The 21997-nt window shown below is 38.7% G+C and overlaps 1 protein-coding gene across 1 annotated transcript in view; it reads right to left on the reverse strand.

Annotated features, from left to right (window-relative positions):
- Positions 1-2885: 2885 nt before the first annotated feature.
- The window catches only part of LOC117421042 (pleckstrin homology domain-containing family G member 3-like), a 53650-nt gene continuing 34538 nt past the window's right edge, over positions 2886-21997 (reverse strand). The window contains exons 6-18 of the mRNA XM_058991427.1: positions 21140-21290; positions 20519-20650; positions 18871-19053; positions 18466-18558; positions 17560-17646; positions 17184-17217; positions 16691-16795; positions 14340-14372; positions 13271-13281; positions 12216-12587; positions 9620-9733; positions 7624-9217; positions 2886-5146 (exon numbers count right to left, since the gene is read on the reverse strand). Coding sequence (XP_058847410.1) covers positions 4152-5146; positions 7624-9217; positions 9620-9733; positions 12216-12587; positions 13271-13281; positions 14340-14372; positions 16691-16795; positions 17184-17217; positions 17560-17646; positions 18466-18558; positions 18871-19053; positions 20519-20650; positions 21140-21290 — 3904 coding nt within the window. The 3' untranslated portion in view covers positions 2886-4151. The remainder of the gene's footprint in view (positions 5147-7623; positions 9218-9619; positions 9734-12215; positions 12588-13270; positions 13282-14339; positions 14373-16690; positions 16796-17183; positions 17218-17559; positions 17647-18465; positions 18559-18870; positions 19054-20518; positions 20651-21139; positions 21291-21997) is intronic.

The following is a 21997-nucleotide window of genomic DNA, read 5'->3' on the forward strand; positions in this document are numbered from 1 at the left end:
GCCTGTATTTGTGCAAAACAAGCCAATTTTATGTATTAATTATATTCAGCAAAAAAAGGCACAGTATCGAGGCTCTGTTGTCATATTTTGTGTTTGGTGTGTTTTGCTAAAATGCGTTTTTTTCCCCCATGTTGAACGCATGCTGTTTTATTTCTGTGTGTTTGGGTTTGTTTTTATATCTGGCAATATCCAACATGTGTAAGTAAGCTTGCTCAATGCCACCCTTCTTTCCATTTGTAAATGGGTACCTGCACTCAAAAAAAGAGCACACCGGCTCAAACTGGAAAAAAAAAAAAAAATTTAAAATTGTAAGTGCTTGTGTACTTGTGTGTAAAAAATTCCCCAGTCAAGAAGTAGCCTAGTCATGATCTTTTTACTTGTGGTCATGATCAAATTTAAAATGACTTTTTTTACTGGCAGACAGACAGATAGGATTTTCTACTCTCCTTTTAAAATGCAATGATTTCCCTCAAGCATTCCACCGCTTGCTTCTGCGTGATGGTGGGAAAAAGTAAACAAAACCTTTCAGATCGGCAATAAAAAAGGGTTTTGAGTGAATGAGACGGATTAACAATCTTGGAACAAAATGCCACTACCGAGCATAGTAAACACAACCCAACGTGTATATTTAGAATGGTTTATTTTGCAAGAAAGTGAATTCCTATTCTACCAAAACTGCCTGACCAATCAAATCTGTAAACGATGACAGATGTGTGGTTGAAGAGTGTTATGAATAATTAGTAATTGAGCTACTCTCTTTAAAAGCGAATATAGGTTTAGCTAAAATACATGTGATGGCATTGTCAAATTATTTTTATCCATAGCTTGCCATACTACTAACCAAGATATTGACAGTGATCAGTTTCTTGAATCGGTGTATTCTAGTGGAGATATATTGCTGCTGTTTTGGAATCTGACAGGATAGTGGGAAACGCTACAGTAATTTATAAAGCATGTGATCACACCCATCAGTTTTGACTAATTTTTGGCAAATAGATTTAAACCATGTGGTGCTCTATTTATAATTAATTATACTTTCACAACTACAACTTCATACTGTAAGCTAATGTGTAAACCATCTGCTCATTTTTTCTACTGTAGATCTAATTTAATATGGTGCATATTTCCTACATTTGGTTAAATGTTTTCATTTACCTTCAGCACAAATCAATGTACATTATTTTGGTTTATAATTATTTGTATAATGCTTCTGGTGTGACATTACCTTGCTTTCTCATCAATGTGCACCTTAAGCTGCTTGCAAAATGCATATCTTTAAAAACAGAGGTCTGTGTTAGCAATATGAGAACCGACGAGTAGAACTAAAGAAATGACTTGGGCTAGTTGACAAATATGGTGAATGTGAAAGCAACACTGCACGTATTTCCATTTGCCAGGTCTAGACCATGCTTCACGGGCATCTTCTTGGGCTGTTCAGCTCACTTGTAGTTCAATATAAACCTGTGCTCCAAAGTGAAAATTACAGCTTATTTTGAGGATACTTATTGCAAAAATGTAATAAATCAGAAGATGAAAAGGTGGCTATGCAAACCTAATAGGGATGGACCTGGAAGAACGTAAGGTTTCAGAGTGGAGTGTTCAAGGTAGAGCAGTAAGCTAGTTTACCAAGTTACATGAGTGGCGGTCTCAACTTCACTACAAAGTTTTGCACAGGCTGATATAATTTGGAATTAAGAGAGAGGAAGCTGTTGGAATCATACATGACTGTAGCCAGTGCCATTATCGTTAAAGTCACACATATGTATTGGTGTAATAAATACAAAACTGAGCTGTGTATATGCAGCTTTTCAGCAGGATATTAGGCAGTACACATGTAATGATCAGGAATCTAAATAAATGTTTGTGGAAGCAACCAACTTAAAATAGGACCCCCTTGAAAATGAGAAGTATATATCTCAAGGTTTCTATCCTGGTTAAACAAATGTAGAAATACACAAGACATACAGTGACCAATGCAGTTAACTGACTGCTAATGTCGATGTAGTTTTGCAGTCATGTACTATAGATTAAAAATACATATGAGTTATAGCATAGATTGATGATGGAATAACCCAAGTGGTCATTACATAAAAGGATATTCAAAAAGGTTCAAGTCTAGTGAAAATGTTCAGGGGTACCTTGGATACTAGTCATAGAAACACAGATATTGGATAAGAAATTCTTTCTTGCCCATTCTGATGAACCCCACACATGAATGTTGGGGTATGGAGTTCATCTCGACCTGGCAGAAACACAATCCTTATTTACAGAGGCAAGAAAAACAAATATATACATTGTTTTTAATGTGGAATGCATAAAATGACAACACATTTATTTACAGTGTGTTTAAAACTGGATAATATATACTGTATTTATAGAAAGACAGGAATATTTTTTTATATCATATTTACACCAGAAAAATAAATAACAGGAAAATAGTAGATCGAGATTAGTTCCCAAGTTCAAATGACATCATTACTACAGATTCTGCATTGATGGAAGGTTTGGCTTTCATCGAAGAGAATTTCACAGCTGGTAACCGGTACTTGAATATAGCCAGTAACTTACACCGCCAACTCTCGTGTGTACTGGTTAATTAATGTGTCTTATGGGCACATTTTCATTCCGTTAATCTCCTACAGGAAGGTGCCATTTAAAAAGGTTATTGTCAGGTTAGGGAACCGAGAGTCACACATCAAAGGAAATCCATTTTGATGCAGAAAATATTTGCATTGACCTACGTTATATTGTGGACATGTATTGACATTTTTTAGGTGGCTGGGGTGATGCACATTCATTGTTTGCCTTCAGAAACAAAAAAAGGGAAATTACCTATGGTGCCACGAAATGCATGATTTAAATCACTTTATATAAAGATCACATGATTTTTTTTTTTTTTTTTTTTTTAATAGTTATATTCATGTCAGACAGGCTAATGATCTATATTTGTATGGTTATTTTTGAATGTGTTTTTGCTTAATACAGCAATGTTAACTTTAGGCTGGTTGAATCTTTGCATTTATATTTCGGCTACTTTCTACTTATTTCCTTGTAGTTAGTGAGTGTACTGTTCATCTCAGATTTGTTTGATTGTGGGGAATGCTTGCTTGTCACAAGGTCACAACTGGTAATAAAGCCTAGTCTTATTCACTAGGGGGTAGACAAAAAAACAAACTATTATATTTATCAGAGTCTGGCTCTTTCCTCTGTGAATTAGTCCCTTCCAGTACACTGTATTGGCTCCTCTCTATATAATCCTGTTGGCAGTGGAGCCACAATTTTGTCCCAGAAAGCTAACAAATATTTAATCATAATATATACTATGGTCACTATTGGTCCACCTAACCCATTTTAAAACAAAATTATTCAATTACATGCATTCAAAAAGCTCCATATTGGGCTGTTATGATTGGCCATCATCCAATTCCATTCCAGTTTTACAATGTGTTGTACTGAGAATCACCCCCAAAAGCATGTTGAAGTGGATTACGTGGCCACTTCAGAGACATTTTACTCCACAGATCAGTTAATGCTTTGTTTAAAGAGAAAGTCCCCTATACTGAAGGCCTCACAAGCACTTGAAATAAAAATACAAGAAAATTATTCTTTGCAGAGTCTGTATTTTTTAAATCCTGTAGCCGTGAAAGCAGCAACAATTTCTGCTTCACAGAACATGACAGCAGATGAGCACAGCCGTCGATGCTAATCAAGTAAAGAGAAATTATTTAGATTAAGCGATCCCTTTTCACCATTTAGTTGAAAACTATTTGAACATAACGGATAGCACTGTTGGTTCAACAAACCATGGCAGTTCAATGTAATGAAGCTACCTGTGAAGTGGTATTTTAATACAGAATTTACTTAATCTGTTTTGCTTCTGGTGAACAGGGATTCACCTTCTCTTCGCTTCAATATACTACAAAATGTATTATGAAAATATCATCATCATCCTCATACATTTATAAAAGAAACAAAAACCTGGAGCTGCAATTAAAATAATTTCCTAATCTTTAAACGTCTGTCTTACATGCCACTATAAAGATTTATAGACAAGAAATCAATGTATTGGCATTGTAAGTATTGATTTCAGTGCATTAAAAAATGTACAAGATTAAAAAAAAATAATAATAATGAAACTTTTTTTGAAGTGTCTAGGTATTTGAGCTTAAATTTTGAAATTTCTCTCTTAAGTTTTTCACCAAGCTTTGTTGGTTAATGTCAGTCTTTTTTGCTGCCGGTACAGAACCTCTTCTGTACGCAACGTTCTGGTCATTTGAGAAGGCTGGCCTGTCTTGTTCTTTAGCCTTTCCTTTCATTGTCCCCTGGTCGGGCTTGCCACTGTCCTCTCGTTGACGGTACTCTTCAGACTCCTGGTAGGCCTTGCACCTCTCAATAACCGCCCTGATGGAGATCTTCTCCCTAGTGGTTGGAGATCGGATTTGCACAAAGCTGTCATCGTCGTCTTCGAGGTCCTCCTTTGTCTCTACAATATCAACATCACTGTTCTTCTGCGGTACCTTCTCAATAACTATGACCTTTTGCTCACTGGGCAAGGTGGTGTGTCCAGAAACATAAAACATATTTTTTAATTTGTCTTCATTTCTGAGGTTTTTAAAGTCATCCAAATGATGTACGCTTATCCTCTGATCTAAGGAACCAGTCCTGCATATCTGGGCATGGGGGTGGCTAAAGCCCTCTGCCTTGTCCAGCTGAAGAGCCTTGGCGGTCTGGTGTTCGGCTGCGCTGGTGGAAGCTGTTCTGCCGCGGACGCCAAACTGAATGTTCGCTGTGGAGTTAAAATTTGAGCTTGTCCCTTCTGGGAATTCCAGCATCTTTTCAGGAACAGAACAGCTCCTGGCCACTGAAAGAAGCTTGGACTGCCCACTTTCGGTTTCTTTCTTGACGTATTTGGACCTCAGCTCCTGAACGTCAGGCCAGTGAAAGCTCTCTGACTGAACAGGGCTGAGGGGGCTCTTGGAGCGGGGTCTGCTTGGGGACAGAATTCTGGGGCTGCTCACAGAGGAGCCAGGAGTGTGGACAGGACTTGGGCACTGCTGTCCTGGAGACTTGTGCTGTGGTGATGGGCTTAGCTCTTGGAGAATTACTTTGTCGTACACAGGAAGGGACAGGGTCAGGTTTGGTTTCCCTGCAAAACAGTTCATTAGGTTACTCAGAAAACGTTCAGCATTAACAGACCTTGGCAATTATATGAGATTTCCGTAAAAAGAAAGTCTCATTGCAAAGCTGGGTTATGTTTAAACCTATTTATGATTACTAACAATACTGCCTGTGTTTTTCCAGACCTTGGAGGAAAACAAATGGATTAAGTTATGGAGTCTCAAGGGGGTTCCAGCCCTGGCTAAATCTTTCTTGGACTTGTCCTTCATGATGTCCTCAGAAGCTGATTAAACAAACACTGTGATGTCCATGAAAGAACCTGGCAACAATTATTTATAAATACAGGCCAGCAAGATATTGCAAATTATTGTGTTTTGACTCTTATGCATGTTTAAAACAAATGAACAAATCAAAGCGCCAGGAGAGAATTAAAAATGATTATTTCTTTGATTCAAGGGAAGCACTTCAAAAGGTTAGGAACAACAAAGTATATCTTGCTTATTGAGGATCTAGCTACTTCAGATGTAGGGGAATTAGAAGCCTTCTCATCTAAATGCCCTGTTTGGGGCACTGATTTCCATATACACGTCCTCTTTGTTTAGGCTGATGCTACATGTACATTAAAGTGTTACAGACCACGCTCCAAAGTTCACTAGAAACACATTACGGTGCCTTTGCTGTGTCCTGTGTTGCTGTTATCGCAGTGGATTTTAAAACATATTGCAGACTTTTTTGAAATTTTAAATCACATATCATAAAATCAGCTGGGCAATACGTTTCTCTACATTTACTTTGGATCGTTCACCAGGAAAAAACAAAAAACAAAAAACATTCTCTAAGGATCGCAGTGAATCCAGATCACGCTCCCTCCTGCAACAATGCTGTTTTTCTGTTCCTGCAACACAGCGCTCATTTCAATCAGGGCACCAGCATTGTTGCAGAAGGGAGCATGAAGTGCATACACAGCATTGTTTCAAATTGTTTAAATAAATAAATAAATAAATAAATAAATAAATAAACTTCGCCTGGCAAACGTTAAGTAAAAGTTGAAAAAATAAAATAAAATTACCTTGTTTATTAACCTAAAATGTGTGCATAAAACAAATATTAAAACTATTGGGAACATATTGGGGTTGTGACACAAAAATAATATGTTTCTTGTAAACACCACATGGTGTCACACTTACTGATAAAGGAAATAAATGTTTTTTTGCACGAAACTGTCCAGCTACTTTACTAATGTTACCCAGGACAAGTAGATAAACAATTCGGTGCGTGCTTCACCAGTGCACTGTACTAATCCTGTATTACTTGTAACATCGTCTGCCAATGATCAAATTAAATATTCATAATTTATATTAACGGTGTAATAGGCTTCTTTAGGCTTCTAAAACATTCTGTTTTAAAATGTTCTGCAACCTGGAGGGAGAGCACAAGTCAGCTGACTTACATTGCTGGATCCCTGGAAAGGAGTGACTAAGCCACTAGCTTCATGCTGGGCACAAGGCAGCAGTGGGCGGTATCAAGCAACATGATTACGTGTAATTAGTGAAAACTATTACAGCGATTATTTAATATCACATAAATTGTGTAAAAACACAATAAATGTGAAATAGATCGCAGATAGTGGAAACAGGTACTTATCTGAACCAGGCTTGGCCATCAGGTCAGTCTTGAAAGGAAAAATGGAGCAGAGATCTGTAAGTACAGCACTGTTATGCCCTCGGAGGGCAGGCCATGACTGTCACGGGCTCTGCGAGCAGCTTTGATATATATCTTATTCAGGTTTCGTGGTCTTTAGGAGGTAAACACCCTTACAGTAACGTTTTGTAGACAGATCTATGCTTCAGATTTAATATTCATTTCTTTTTTTTTTTATTACAAGCCATATACAGTCCATATTCAAAATATAGTTTCAAACATACAGTAATGGTTAGATTTCATTCTTGAAAGCGAACATAAGATCTGTCTTACTTAAAGAAATAATGTTAGCGGGGTACAACTATAGATCATGTAGGGTAGGATCAAGTACGGAGACCACAATAATCACAAACATACAACTGCATTAGCATTAGATGGAGCTATTATATTTTTGGCTCTAAAAATCTTACCTCAGCTGCTCCTTGGGCATTTTCCAACATGAGACATTTTTTTTTACTATTTACACTAAGCTTTCAGATAATTCCTCCATTTGATTAATTATTCCTGGAGTCTACAACTACATGAACGCACCTTTTATACAACCCTCATTATTTTTTAAAGATTCTTTTCAGATGGTTTCCATGTTTAATAATGTGTTCTCTTAAGGGAACTTTTAAATTCAATATAAATAAAGCAATACAAGAAGACCTCCAAACAGTAACATATTTTCTTTTTCATACACTAAAAAGGACAAATATGATTCTCAGAAATCACAACTGGCAAGTTCAATATATTATGAGAAATAACTTCTCTCGGCTTAAAAAAAATAAATAAATAAATAATAATAAAAAAAACATGGATTACCTTTATTTTCTTTCTCCGTCTTCTCCTCTTCCTGCACAGAGGGCAGGTTCCTTTTCTTCAGCTGTCCCGCACCGTCCATTCCTCTCTGCTTCACCACAGGCTTGTTGGTCTTTGTTCTCTGACTGAAATGCCGGGCAAGCTGAAACACCCTATTCTTGACCTGTTCCATGTCCTGCATCTCGTCGTCAAAACAAGAACCCAAATGGATGATCCTCGGGGTGGGCGCCCTCAAGTTCCTCACACCATTGCTCTCATTGTTTCCCTCACTTCCATGCCAGCTAGGCTTTCTCCCAAACAGCATTGTCCTTGGGGAGCCTTTGTCTGGTGATGAGTTCGAAGACTCCTCTGTGATGGTGCTCAGATCGCCGTCTTCGAGTATCATGAGGGGTTCGTTGTACTTTGGAGCAATACTGCCATTACTAACCTGCCCCTTTCTTGATACGTGTGGGCTTGGTCTCCCTGAGGGATGTACTTCCTCTGGAATCTCTGTCCTTGAATGCTCCATGTGAGTGCTATTGACTTCCTTTTCCATCCGCTGCCACACTTTAATCATCTCTGTTGATGGCTTAAATTCTTCATCCGTTACAGGATTCTGGAAATGATTTTCAGCACTCAATGACCCGGTCTCACTATGTTGAAGGCTACTAGATTCCTCAAGTTTTGGAGCTATGGGCTCAGGCCCACTGTTCTTACCCATAGCTGGAAGATCAAACACAGTCCATGAAGCTGGTCTGCTGTTAACAGTACAAGCAGAGCCACCAATTCCCTTCCTCACAGCCACCTCTGGGGCAGGTTCATCCTTGGGAATGTTGTTGAACCTGCAAACAGAGTTCCTAACGAGTCCCGGTGGGATATAGGTCAAGCTTTCCCTCCTCTTGATACTAAAGCTGGAATCCTGGTGTTCTGCATGATCGTAATAACTCTTAATCTTGTCAATGAGGAGCCTGTCCTGCTTGGATAAAGTGGAGTCCGTTCGTCTGTAAGGTGTTCTTTCCAGCTCGAAAAGATTATCAGAGTTTGGAGACAATACTGAGGTGGACTCCTGAGTACTGTTGGCTTGAAGAGCTGTGGCTTCTCGAGAGGTGAAGATCCCTGGAGGTTCTGATGACGTGCTGGAGTGTTTTTGGGCCTTTTCTATAGCGTCTAGGCTCAGGACACTGCTGCTTCTGCTGGTCAGTCTTGGAGAAGGGCAGCTCAGGGACCTGCCGTCCTCCATTATCAAACTGTCTCGTCTGGAGAGATTGTTCAGGAACCGCTCTGCAATCACACTGGCCTGATCTAGCACGGACGGAGGGAGGATGCCCTGAGGCTCACATTCTGTGGTTGGTTCTTCCTCCTCTTCCTCTTCGGAAGACTCTCCGCTGCTCAGTGTCTTTGGTTCTTCTGCTGTGTCAGCTGAGACAGACTCCAGGGCTGTTTCCTGCCTTTCCTCTGTTTGGTCATCCTCGGGTTCTGGATGCTCAGTGGATTCAGGAGCATCAGGTGGCTGTCCAGCAATACTTACAGCCTCAGAGTCTGAAGGATGCTCTTCCGAACATCTGTCTTCACTCTCTGAATGAGTCTCATTGAGTACCTGCTCCACCTCTCCTGCAGTCTAAGGAAAAAGAAGAGAGAACATCAGTGCCAAAAAACTTGCATGGTTCTAAATATTTTACCATCAGTTCCTGTTAATGTGAAAAAAATATTATTCTAGGGGTTACGGCTAATAAAACAATTCCCTAAGTCTTACCTGTCATGTACATGACACAAGTGAGACTTATGGAACTCAACCCCCCCCGCCCCCCTCCCCCAAAGTATTCTTGAGAATATTTGAACAATTTATCACTTCTGTTTGTGTATGAGAAATGCAAAAAATATCACATTTGGCCAAAGCACAGATATTATGTATTTATCCTGGCACTATCAGAGTGATTGGCCAAACAATTTAATAATGCAGTAAAAAATAAAAATAAAAAAAAGTCACAATTTATAATGATAATACAATAAAGAAATGTACCTGTTCTATTAAATAACCACCTTCCACACTCCTGTGCTGCTCCTCGTTCCCAGCTGACTGGCTATTCTGTCTCTGGAACCCATTTTCTTCAATAAGGTCACACCCTTCTCCATTCTAAAACAAGAAAGGAGTAAGTCTTTGAGAAACTGGGTGTGCTTTCTTTCAATACATCCAAACCCTGAACAAACGAGGCACTTTTCTGCTCATCTAAAATTCTCTAGGCAGTTTTCCATATTATTTCAAACCAAAGTGCCTCCCCACACACACCATAACAAACCTTGCAATTCCAACATGGCTTCCGTACACTTCAAATTCATGTCTTATACAATCAACCCAAGTTCTCATATAAAGTATACGAATCATATTGCATGCTATTTAATGCACACTGGGCTTCCCTATGAGTTTTAAGCCCTGTGTTTCATCACAATTGCAACTGGCATTCCTTCCTCATTGGTTTGAACCGACAAGTGACAATTTCCTAAATGTTTCCGATTTCTCTGCTGACTAGGTGATGTTCACACAATAACTGCTGCCAACTACTGAATATCAGAAGCAAACTGGGTTAACACATCCCACTGAACATCTGATTAATGCAAACCGTTGATGGGGTATGCAGTAAAAAAAAAACATATAACATTATGTCTTTTTTACACTTCCCCAAACACTGTTTCACTAATTCCAGATGGGTTCAGTTTCATAGTGTGTATGGTCATTAGCACTACCAAAATAGCCTTTCAGTTACAGTAATCTTTTAAATACAACCTGCCACCCATTTAAAAAAGGGGGAAATTGTGTGCGTTATATACATCCTTCTATTTAATACACTATGGTGTCTCTGATGGTGTACTTACTATACATGCATATCTTCCAAGCTGCTGCGACCCACCAGACGCATTGCGACAAGCGAAACTGTGCAGCGATGCGACAAAATGAATAGAATCTATACTTTTAAGAAGTATCTTTCACACCACAGGCGACGCGGGGGCGACATGAAATAACTTGCGATCTGTCGTGCGACAACTATGGCGTTGACCGATCAGAGAACAGCTTCAATGTATGTGATCCAGCAGGGTGAAGCAGTATCCAAAATGATGGAGGAAACAATAATACTTGCCGTGGAGAAATACCCAGAGTTTTAATGACAGAGATCATCACAATTATAAAATATACTGATTTGAACAATAATATATGGGCGTCCATTTCGAAAGGACTGTATAAGCCTGGTATGTATGATTTATTGCCATATAGGTTAAAATACTGTCAGGAGAAGACACTTATAATTACTACATCATGTTGATGAATATGTACCAGTCTTGATCATGGTTTTGTCAATAGCAATTTGTAATAGTTTTATAGATCTGGCAGTTTTCAAATCTGTTGCATCGCCTCTGTGTCGCTACTGGTGTGTATGGTCATGTCGCTGCAAACGTATCTTGTCACCCAATGAAAAATCGCATCGTGTCTGGTGTGTGGCAGCCTGAACTCAAAACAGATCATCCAAGCTAATTATACACAGGGCGCATGTTATATGTAAATAATTACGGTACCCCTTTCAGCTGTTATTCTCACCACTAATTTGCTTGTATTAAAAAAATATGCAAAAAGAAATCCTGTCTTGGCTAAAATCAGCTTTACAAGAACTCCCGTAAAGTATCATATACCATTTTTAAAAGTTTCTTTATTAAATATGTTGTATATTTTTGTTATGTTGGTACACTCAAAGTCATGCTTGTTTCACACAGTACTACATGAGATTTGTTTATCTCATGTAATACTGTGTGAGCACTGACATCTTATTTGTTTATTTATTAAAAAGCTGGATTTCCGTTTTTTTATTTTACAAAGTGCATCTCTGAAGGTATATATTTTTTTCTTGTTCCTGATCTTATTTTTCTTTCATAATAAAGTGGTAGAAATATTTTTCACCTGTAAAAGCTTGAACCATTAAATACAAACCAAACTCCCAAAGCAAACATTAACATGATTACTTAAGAATTAAATGCAAGCTTATAATAGGGTGATCACCGGTTTCCCCGTGTGAAATAAAGAACCGCACATTGTAACAAAAATGGATACAAGCAAAAATTACTTCTTGTACTATGAGGTTAATATGGATAACCACTCCTAAAGCTTTCTCAAGGAGACCATGCCACTCATAGTACTGACATTGCATGTTTTATGTCTGGTAGAGACAAACTTCATCAATAAGGTACCTGACAACCTGATCCAAATGCTAATCATTTTGCAATTGACGGTTCATAATACACAGTCTTTCAATATTTTCATAAGCAAAGAATATCCCCTTACAATGGGGAAACGGGCAGTCACCCAATCGCGAAAAAAACAGCTCCTGTAAGGTAATGTTAGCAAGAGTTGTTATTTTCCAGGTTAGTTCCATGCATCATTTTTGATAAAAAAAAAAAAAAAAAAAAGATTCATGCTTGTTCAAAAAGTTTCCATGCAAACTTCCATTAGCTTCTGCAGTCGCAGCCAGTTGAAGGTTAGCAGGTTAATTGTGTAGAGCGCAAGCTGGGGCGAATGCTTGGCGAGGAGAAATAAAAACGAAAAAGAACCCTTTGGTGACAGAGAGCCTCACCGTTGTGAACTGAGTGGAAAGCAAAGCCCTGGCCCTATAGTGCCAGCAGGAGATGGCCGCCAGCATTGAGCTGGCAAAGTCTGCTACCTGGTCGTCCCCCATCAGTATCTCATCTTCCTCATCCTCTCCCTCCTCAGCCCTGAAAGCTGGGAGCTCGACCCCTTGACTAGGCATCTCACTGACACTAGGGTTGAGCCGCTCAAGGGATTCCTTACTGAGGCCAAGCTCTTCATAGTCTGCCTCCTCCTCATCCTCCTCCATACTAGGCCTTTCAGCCTCAGACTCGCCTAGGCTTGAAGCCAGGGTTCCGACACTGGCTCCGGCCTGTAGGGAGCCACTGTCAGCCTGAAGCGCCCCTTCACTTTCTGCGTGCTGTATGAAGTCACAAACATTTCTCGTTGTTATTTAAGGTTGCCTCAAGAAGGGTTTGCGATTTTAACAGTAGATCATTTGAATGAATAACTTAAGAGTACATAATTCCAAAAATGTTAGCTGCTCCAGTTGCATGTCTAACTAAAACCTTGAATTGCATTCAGAGATAGAATGACTTCACACATACTACAGCATAATCTAGCATCAGAGAATCCATAGCCATTTGGACTCAAGACTGGACATATTAAACACCATATGTACTTCATAAAAACAGTGGGAAGTGCCAGTGGGATAACAGAAAATTTTTGTGAACGAACAATGAAAAAGCAAAAGAAAATGACTGGGTTTGTGTTTTAAATAATTCCTGTGCACATATGTGATACATGCGTGATCAAGCAGTGTCTTTGGCCCATTTTTCCTTTCTGCCAACAGGCAGATAGTACCTTAAGATAAAAATACATTTAAATAAAAAAAAACAGTAAAACCATGGAGAAAAATGAATAGTATTTCATGTACAAACATCGCTGGAATTGGAACAGATACTTATTTTAAATCTAAACCCATACCCTTGATGACACAATAAGCAAATATGTTGTGTGATCCTGAATACTTTCATCTCTGTACTGTCAATGAGCTTCACAATGATCTTAAAACAAACCACAGCACTGTTCAACTGTTCTTACCTTGAGAACGGCTGTCCATGTGAAAAAATGCAACGGCACATAAGGTAAAGAAAGGAAAACAAAATTGTTAGTCTACAAATGCAATTGAATCAAATATTTTAAAAAATCAAGAGGCGATATAGCTAATTTTCCAAGTCTAGTAAATCAACATACAGGGGTTGGACCAGATAATATAATCACCTGCCTTTTCTTATGCAAACTGAGTCCATGCCTTTGTTCTGTATTATATAAAAGCTGCATCTCCCTGTTGTAAGTCAGTTTCAGTCATGACGGGTAAGTGATAAAGGCAAGGGTTTCTCTTTTTTTTTTGTAATGTCCTCTATCATTAAGGACCTTTAAATTGTTGTGAATAAAAGTGTGTGACCGAAGTTGAAAAGGAGCACCTAAGATGCCCTATTACCACAAGTCAAAGAGACAATATGTTGTGGAAACAAAGGGGTTTATAGTTCTTGAATGAGACGTCTGAAACATCATTCTCTATGCTTTTACTGCACCACCACGGACAATGAAAATGGCATCCTAATTAAGCTTGCTGCCAAAACACTTAATGTAACAAAAAGAAATAATAATAATTACCAACAGAGCAGAAAGCTTGCCTTTCACTTCCCTTTAACATTTAAATTGATAAAATGAGAAATCTACTGATCTTCAGCCAAAACAACTGTGACGGCTCTAAGAGGCAACACATCACAGGGACTTTAATAATGCAACAGCCGCTCTGTTGTAAAAAGAACAAGAAAGATACCCATGTTTGATCTTGTTAAGAGGCAGACAATTCAGAGGCTGTCTATCCGATGTTACTCTTTGAAGGGTACGTGACTGGGAGCTAAAAATTGTGGTCTATATGAAAACACCAACACAGCACACTACAAAGTTAGGTATTTAAAGATTGATTGTAGAGCGTGAGCTGTCAGAAATGTTCTAAGTGAACAGCTGACCCCCCATGGCCACAAGCAGAATGCCACTACTGGACATTAATCACAATCAGATTTAACTTTCTATGGGCTAACACAAAATTTAAGAAACAGGTTTAAGCAACTGTGTACACTGAGAATACATCTAATCTTACCTTTGGTGTTCTTCAAAATCTGTTTAGCTGGTTCTAAAGAGAAACAAAAACACAGGTGTTTACAGTGGAAGTAATTTACTGTCGCTTTTTCCTCAGCAACATATGCAGAATTCACCCCTTCCTCACCAACTACTCTACACAACTCCTAGTTAATGTCCCGTCTTGACTACTGCAACTCCCTCCTGGCCAGCCTCCCTGTTTCCGCTATCCGTCCGCTCCAGCTCATCCAAAACTCTGCTGCTCGCCTTGTCTTTTCCCTTCCTTGTTTCTCCCATGCTACTCCACTGCTCCGCTCCCTCCATTGGCTCCCTATTGCTGCTCACACCCAATTCAAAACTCTTGTTCTTGCCTATCGCTGTCTCAACCTTTCTGCCCCCTCCTACCTCCAGACTATTATTTCTCCCTACACACGCTCTCGCCCTCTCTGCCACCGGAAGATTAGCTGTACCCCCCTCCGTACCCCTGCCTCCACAGCCCGCTCCTTCTCCACCCTTGCCCCTCAGTGGTAGAACAATCTACCCACGGATATCAGGACTGCTCAGCCCCTTACCACCTTTCAGCGCCTCCTCATGACACGCCTGTTCAGACAACATCTGTAAACCTCACAACTCTTGTATCAGTACTTGCACTTAACTGCTCCACACTTTGCTGTATTCTACTACTGCTCTCAATCAATATTATATTTTCTGTATCTTGTACTTGATTTTACTCCTAAAGGTAACTGTATTCATGTTTTTTGTAACTGCTCTTATTTGAAATCGTTCTTATCCATTTATTGTACTTATTACTTGCTCTTAATGAATTTACTCTTATAACCAAATATTTTTAAACTGCTCTTAGTCGTAATAGCTCTCAAACGTAATTTAGTGTTTTATTTTTCTCTCATTTGAATTTGCTCTTACTACTGATTACTGTATTTTATTTGTATTGTATCTATGTCATATTTTGTATTGTGATACTTTGTAAGGTGATACTTTGTAACAACTGTAAGTCGCCCTGGATAAGGGCGTCTGCCAAAAAAAATAAAATAATAATAATAATAATAATAATAATAATAATAATAATAATAATAATAATAATAATAATAATGCTTTACCATGCTTTTACTATGATTTATTATATTTTGCTACGCTTTTTAGTTATGGTAAATTGACTGCAATAGTGGAGAAGTGTCTATCATTGTCGTTACATCCTGCCCTGCTGCGTTATGTGAATTGTACTACTAAATCACCAACTGTTCCTTATGGAAATGAGTTCATATAAGCATGTGTCATCAGCAAATAGCCTAACACCGAATGACATTCTTTAAAAATAAAATGCCAAGGCATTTTGCTAAATGATGAAATGACAGACTTTGCTTTGCAATGTATGTGCTGAGATCCAAATGTCGAATTACAGTGTGGAGTAGTGGTTAGGGCTCCGGACTCTTGATCGGAGGGTCGTGGGTTCAATCCCAGGTGGGGGACACTGCTGCTGTACCCTTGAGCAAGGTACTTTACCTAGATTGCTCCAGTAAAAACCCAACTGTATAAATGGGTAATTGTATGTAAAAAATAAATAAATAAATAAATAAAATAATAAATGTGTAAGAAATAATGTAATTGTATGTAAAAAATAATGTGATATCTTGTAACAATTCTAAGTCTCCCTGGATAAGGGCGACGGCTAAGAAATAAATAATAATAATAATTCATGCCATGCTAATGGGTAATATTTCTACTTGGACCTTGTACACCCTGTTCAGGCCTTACACAGAATTTCTGTCTTGTGACTGAGTGTGAAATTGCATATCCCACACTACCCAGAGATGCTAGCAGACCCTTACTATCCCACACCGTGGATGAGTAGAAGCGGTTATACCTATGCTGGTATGGCCACATGTTACACTTCACACATTTCTGTATATATCTGGAGAATGGGGTATCCAAGTGTTTAAATTAGTTTCCCCTCAGTTGGACGAGCCTTGATTAGCCAAATGGCCTAAACTTTTTTTTAATGCTCTTATTAAACTTAGTATTAGCATTAAGTTTTTGAAAATAACAGATTCTGGGGATACACGGATGTGTGTTTGTCTATACATCAGTCCATCTATACAGTATGCTGCACTTACATTTCCGCATAAATCTGGGGATGTGCTTATCAGATTGGGATTGAAAATGTCATTGCTAATTCTTGTTCTATATTATTCTGTAATACCTTGGATATATATATCGTGGCCATCAACTTCTTCATCCCACTGATCGCTCTAATTTACAGCCGTGGCGGGGGATGTATGTTGCTGACAAATGGGCCTCTGTCTTGAATGGTGCTTTGTGGGTAAAGTGACCAAACCAATGAAAAGCATTGCTCACCAGACAGCCGTCGGCCCTGTCTCCCCCTGCCTGTGAAGTCATCAGCAGCATGGCTCGACAGGCTTTTCTTAAGCCTTTCCGGGCTGTACTTGTATTTGTGTGGGTCTGAGAGCAGAACAGGGGTGTTAAATGAGACAAACCAGAATGAAAACAAAACAAAAACACAGTAATATTTTACTGCCTGACAGAGAGGCCTACATTCAGACAAAACTATGAAATAATTATTGTTGTTGTTAATTAATCTCAAATTTAGATGAAGCGTGTTTTATGGGGGTTTACATCTTCTATACACTTTTTTGTAACAGACAAGTGAAGGGGCTTGATCATGCATTAGTGGCTGAACTGGGAATTATCCTTGCTGTAATACCCTAAAATGTCAAAAACTTGCTTCTGTGTTTATTCATGTTTATTCACCTGCCCAATAAAATATATTAAAACTGTATGTGGGTTATTAAACAAAAAGACAATTTTATTCAAATTAAAAAACACTTACAGATGGAGTCCATTTCCAAGATGGCTTCCTTGGCCTAAAAACAAAAACAGAAAACACAATACTTATAGTTGCTAATGACTTCCAATGTATTAACTTATTTTTAAATAACCTGGTCATTTAAATATATACGTAAAACAAAACCCGGAAGACTATATATATATATATATATATATATATATATATATATATATATATATATATATATATATATATATATATATATATATATATATATATATATATACACACACACACACACACACACATTGTAATTTACTCTCTTTTTACACAAATACTGTGAATGCCCTGTATGGTATGTGCATTTACAAAAAACGTAGATGTTTTAAGTTAATGGAAAGTCCTGTAAGGTATAAACCTTCTGTGGAATGATGGCATGATGGTTTTCCAGAATGAGTCTCTTGATATGATGGGCCCACAGCCTCTTCTCTTCAACCGTTCTGGCCTGAAAAACAGAGAACTGATCAGTGAAGCTACTCTGGCAAGAAATCAACAGCCACAGCTTGGGTTTGCACGTTGGAAAATTCAAACTGAGATGAGGACATACTTGTCAATTCTGGAATTAGCTGGAAAACAAAAGTATAAATTTGTTCCATATTACAGTTAAACAAATGATCTCTGGGATAAAACAAACTCAGCACCCCATCAAACAAACTGTTAAGAAAAGGAAACACTTTTCTGGACAGTGGAATGGGTGTTATTTATGTATTAGTTTCCATTGCATGAAATAGTTCTGCGAAAACACTGGAAATGGTTACTCAGTTTAAATTGACTTGACCCCTTTCCCCATGAAAAAATAAAATCGCCTACAAAAAAAACCCCAAACTTTCCAGTGCATTTCTATTGGCGTATTGTAACACGCTTACAAGATTTAAAAACTAGATTACAAGAAACTGAGGATTGTTCTTGCTCACAAGATTTAAAGCTATATTCCACTTTGATAAGAAGTATTTACACGGCCGTAGAATTTAAAACAAAACTGCAAATTCTGGCAAAATTGAAAAAAATGTCTAAACACACAAAACCCCAGAAGAATATGCCCGTTACCATTAGGATTTCGTTGTGGAAGACAGCAAAGGAAAGAAGGTACAATTGAAGCGTGCAAGTACTGTCGAGTTGCTATACATTATATAGCTAAAAATAAGCACCAAAAAATGAATAAAAACTAAAATCAAAAGCCCTATCTATGATGCATTTCAATCTTTTTTCTGCTTATCATATATGCTTTCATACCTGATAGTTAAATGCAGTGCTCTGTGCTTACCTGGACGGTGTGAGGCTGTTTGGGGTGTTTGTAGTGTGTGACACTGAAACTCAGAGAGTCTCTTGTGCTTTCTATCAACATCAAGGTGGAGCACTGCAATAAAAAACAGAGTTCAGAACCATTAAATAGATCACGCTGATATTCCTTCTTTAGAAGACGCTAGCAATTGCATTCAGCAACGTCCGGTACATTAAAGAAGCATGTGTAATGGGTAACAGTGAGATGTGCTATTTTGTCGTGCAATCGATTTCGTCAAGTTCATCACCACATTTCGGAACTCATTTTATTCTCTCCGGAATTCACACTAGACTCCACCACCCTGCCTTTCCCCACATACTGGACAGCATCTACTGCAGGTCCATGATCATCAAACTGCTCCAGTCCCGACGGCCCGTTTGAGTTTACCGTGATGAAGGTTTTGAAGATGTAGTGCTCCCCTCGTTTCTTGGTGATGAGCAGCATCTTGTCAAAGAGGAACAGGGTGCGCTCGTTCTTGGCGCGATGGAGCCGGAAGGTTCCCTCAAGAACGAGCTCTCCGTACGTGGTCAGGTCAGGACCCTTCCAGTTGAGCAGCAGCGACTGGACCTCCTGCACGGAGACACAGAACAGCTTCACTGTATCACCAGGAGATGGAACGGCATGCTTAGGTCAGCACTTGGAGAGTGAAGTTCTACAGTCTACACTATTGCAGATTTAGACTTCAACAGAGCTGTTTCTACATTTGCACTCATAGAAGAGAACTATGCAACTGATGTCCCTCTAGCTTTGTTTAGTAGGCTTAATGCATTTTCTTTTGTTAGCTGTTTTTATTGACTATTAGAAACCTCAGAATTTTTATCCACAAATCTGTAAGGTGGATGGCACTACCGAATGGTGGCTGACTGTGGAATCTTCCAGAGTACAGCATTTAGAAAGGTAAATAAACCTGTAAATTGGGGACATAATTAAAATAAATCCACTGTTTACAGTTTCTAATGGCAATAAATCCCTGGCATTACCTTGGTAATTGATCTTATCTGTCAGTCAAATACTGTTCTATTTTTTATACCATCACAAAGATTTATAAATATAAGGTATGTATACATATTTTCAAATGTGAACCAAAATGGTTTGCATAAATGACTATATCCATGTAGTTTGCACAGAGTAGTTAAGTTAGGGATGACTTTGAATGCTTGCATTAGAGTGTAGTGGTATCTTTGTATTCAGACCACATAAGACTGAACCTGTCTGTTGTGTAGTATCCCGCAGACTACAAATAACTTTAAAACGTGAGGGAAAACATCAGCAAACCCATTATTTTTATACTTGGCCTTTAATGCCCAGCTAACTCATTTATTGCAAAGTCAGATCACAAAGGCTCTTTCGGTCAAGGCTTTGTAGTTAAACCGGATGTCATGTTGTGCTTTTGTAACCAGGAGATTTATAGATCTTTCTCTTTAGCCAGGTATTTGATATCAGCATGTAGGCTTGAGGAAAAAAAAAAAAAAAACTATATCCCACAAAGAAACTAGAGGCCTCAGAACAGCTTGAAATGAAAGTTTGAAGCTTACTAAAATAGTTATGAGGTGCCTCATTTAACCACAGAAGCTGTACCTTTTATGCCACATCAACTTGGTACAAGTTAGTTTATACTGCACTCAGTGCAGTCTGCTTGAAATGCAATAAATGTGCCAATTGCTCTGCGGATCTGTATTATGATGCTAGTACAGTGGTTTTCCTTGCTTTCAACCTTCAGCATAAAAGTACTGTAGTGAGTTCCCCCAAGCAACTGACATCAGCATACACACATACTTAACCAACATACAACCACTTGTTAGGGAAGCCAAAAAAGCAATACAAACACAACACCATATCACTTCTAAATGTATTTATTTAGGTGAAAAATGGCCAAATACCAAGACACTTAGCTGCTGACTAATTTAGGACCTGGTTGGAAATATCTGGAATGGATAGGCCAGGAGGTGGAAACCGTATGTTAGCACTTTGGAAGCGCTGCACATAATAAAACTCCAATGAAGACGAGTGTTTCAACCGGGCAGTGAGCTCTCACCTGCAGCCTCACAGCATGCTCGTGCTTCCTCTTCATGTCGTTGATATACCAGGCTACCCCAGTCATGGTGTCAATCGCCTCCTCCACCACTTCATAGCCAAGCTCCTGCGGGTCAAAATGCTTGGCAATCTCCTGCAGGAAGTAATAATGAGAAATGCTGGGTTGAACACAAGAAAATAAGAAAAAAATGCTGGAGAGAGAAGCCTACGTTTGGCCCATCAATGCTTGTTTGTTGCTAGCATACCGTTTCCCTCTTCGAATGGCATGCCATAGGGAAGAACTCTTGTTTCATAAGGCAAGGTTATTGGTTGGTTGTGACAGCTAAACAGGTTGGAATGCAGACCAACAACTCAGTCCGTAGATCTGTGATGATATTACCCACAATTATATTTCCATATACATTTTTTTTTCTTGTTGCTTTTCTGAAGAGCGGGTGGAAGGAGATTTTCACAAGCCTGACTCAGCACATAAAACATGTTAAAAAAAACCTAAAATAAATCAACTAAATAAATGATACTTACACAAGTCCTTGCAATTTTGGTTCTCATTTGAACACCACAGTGTAACTAAGCTTGACTCTCTTGGTCAGTGCTGGTCAGTCTGTGTGGAGTGCTAGCTTACCTGGAGCAGCAAGTGGTATTTTAGGATCCTCTGGACGGGTTTGAGCAGATAGGACCCCAGTGGGAGGGAGCGCTTCAGCGATGCCTGTCTCTCTCGAAAAAACTTGGCCAGAAACTTGTCCCTCATGCACTCTGTCAAGGCAGCAACAGAGCTGCAGGAAAATAAAGGAAATTAAATAACATTTTTCTTTCACTCTTAAATTACATTCATTTTCAAAATTACACGACCCTTAAATTACATTTTCAACACAACATACAGGTCTAACAGCACCATGGCTAGAATCTATTTGCTGGCACCAAACACAGCGCAGTCTTACACTACTGAAATTGCCCTTTAAAAATGATATATGTCAATTATATAATTAAAAAAGCCTTGACCCTGCATTGACTACAGTCATCCTGTAAACTAGATGCTATGGATTGTGACCCTGATTGTTCATTTTTGGCTACATACTGAAAATTCAATAAATAATGACCTATTAAAAATAGCAGTTTGAAAAAGTATATTGATTCAGACCTCGATGGAGACATGAAATTCAAAGTAAATCTATGTATTGAACCTGTTATGTTTAAAAGGCTGTGGGTGGCTACACCAACAATGTTTGGAAGTAATGGGTTAGTTTCCCTTGAGGATTAGTGTTGACTCTGTCGTTCACGGTAAAACAGCTTTCTCCTCAAGAGCATGTTTGACTGAACGCCTTGAATATCAGATTCAGACAGTCCTACTATAAGAGAGGGGGCTCTATTTAACTGAATGACAGCTGATCTAAATATCACCGCCTTAAATCAATAACAGTGGAGGCCATTAACAAAAGCAACATTTCTAACAGTGTGTGTCACAGTGTATTTAGTGTCTTTA

The sequence above is a fragment of the Acipenser ruthenus genome, chromosome 18 (assembly GCF_902713425.1).
Source record: "Acipenser ruthenus chromosome 18, fAciRut3.2 maternal haplotype, whole genome shotgun sequence".
In the NCBI taxonomy this organism is placed as follows: domain Eukaryota; kingdom Metazoa; phylum Chordata; class Actinopteri; order Acipenseriformes; family Acipenseridae; genus Acipenser; species Acipenser ruthenus.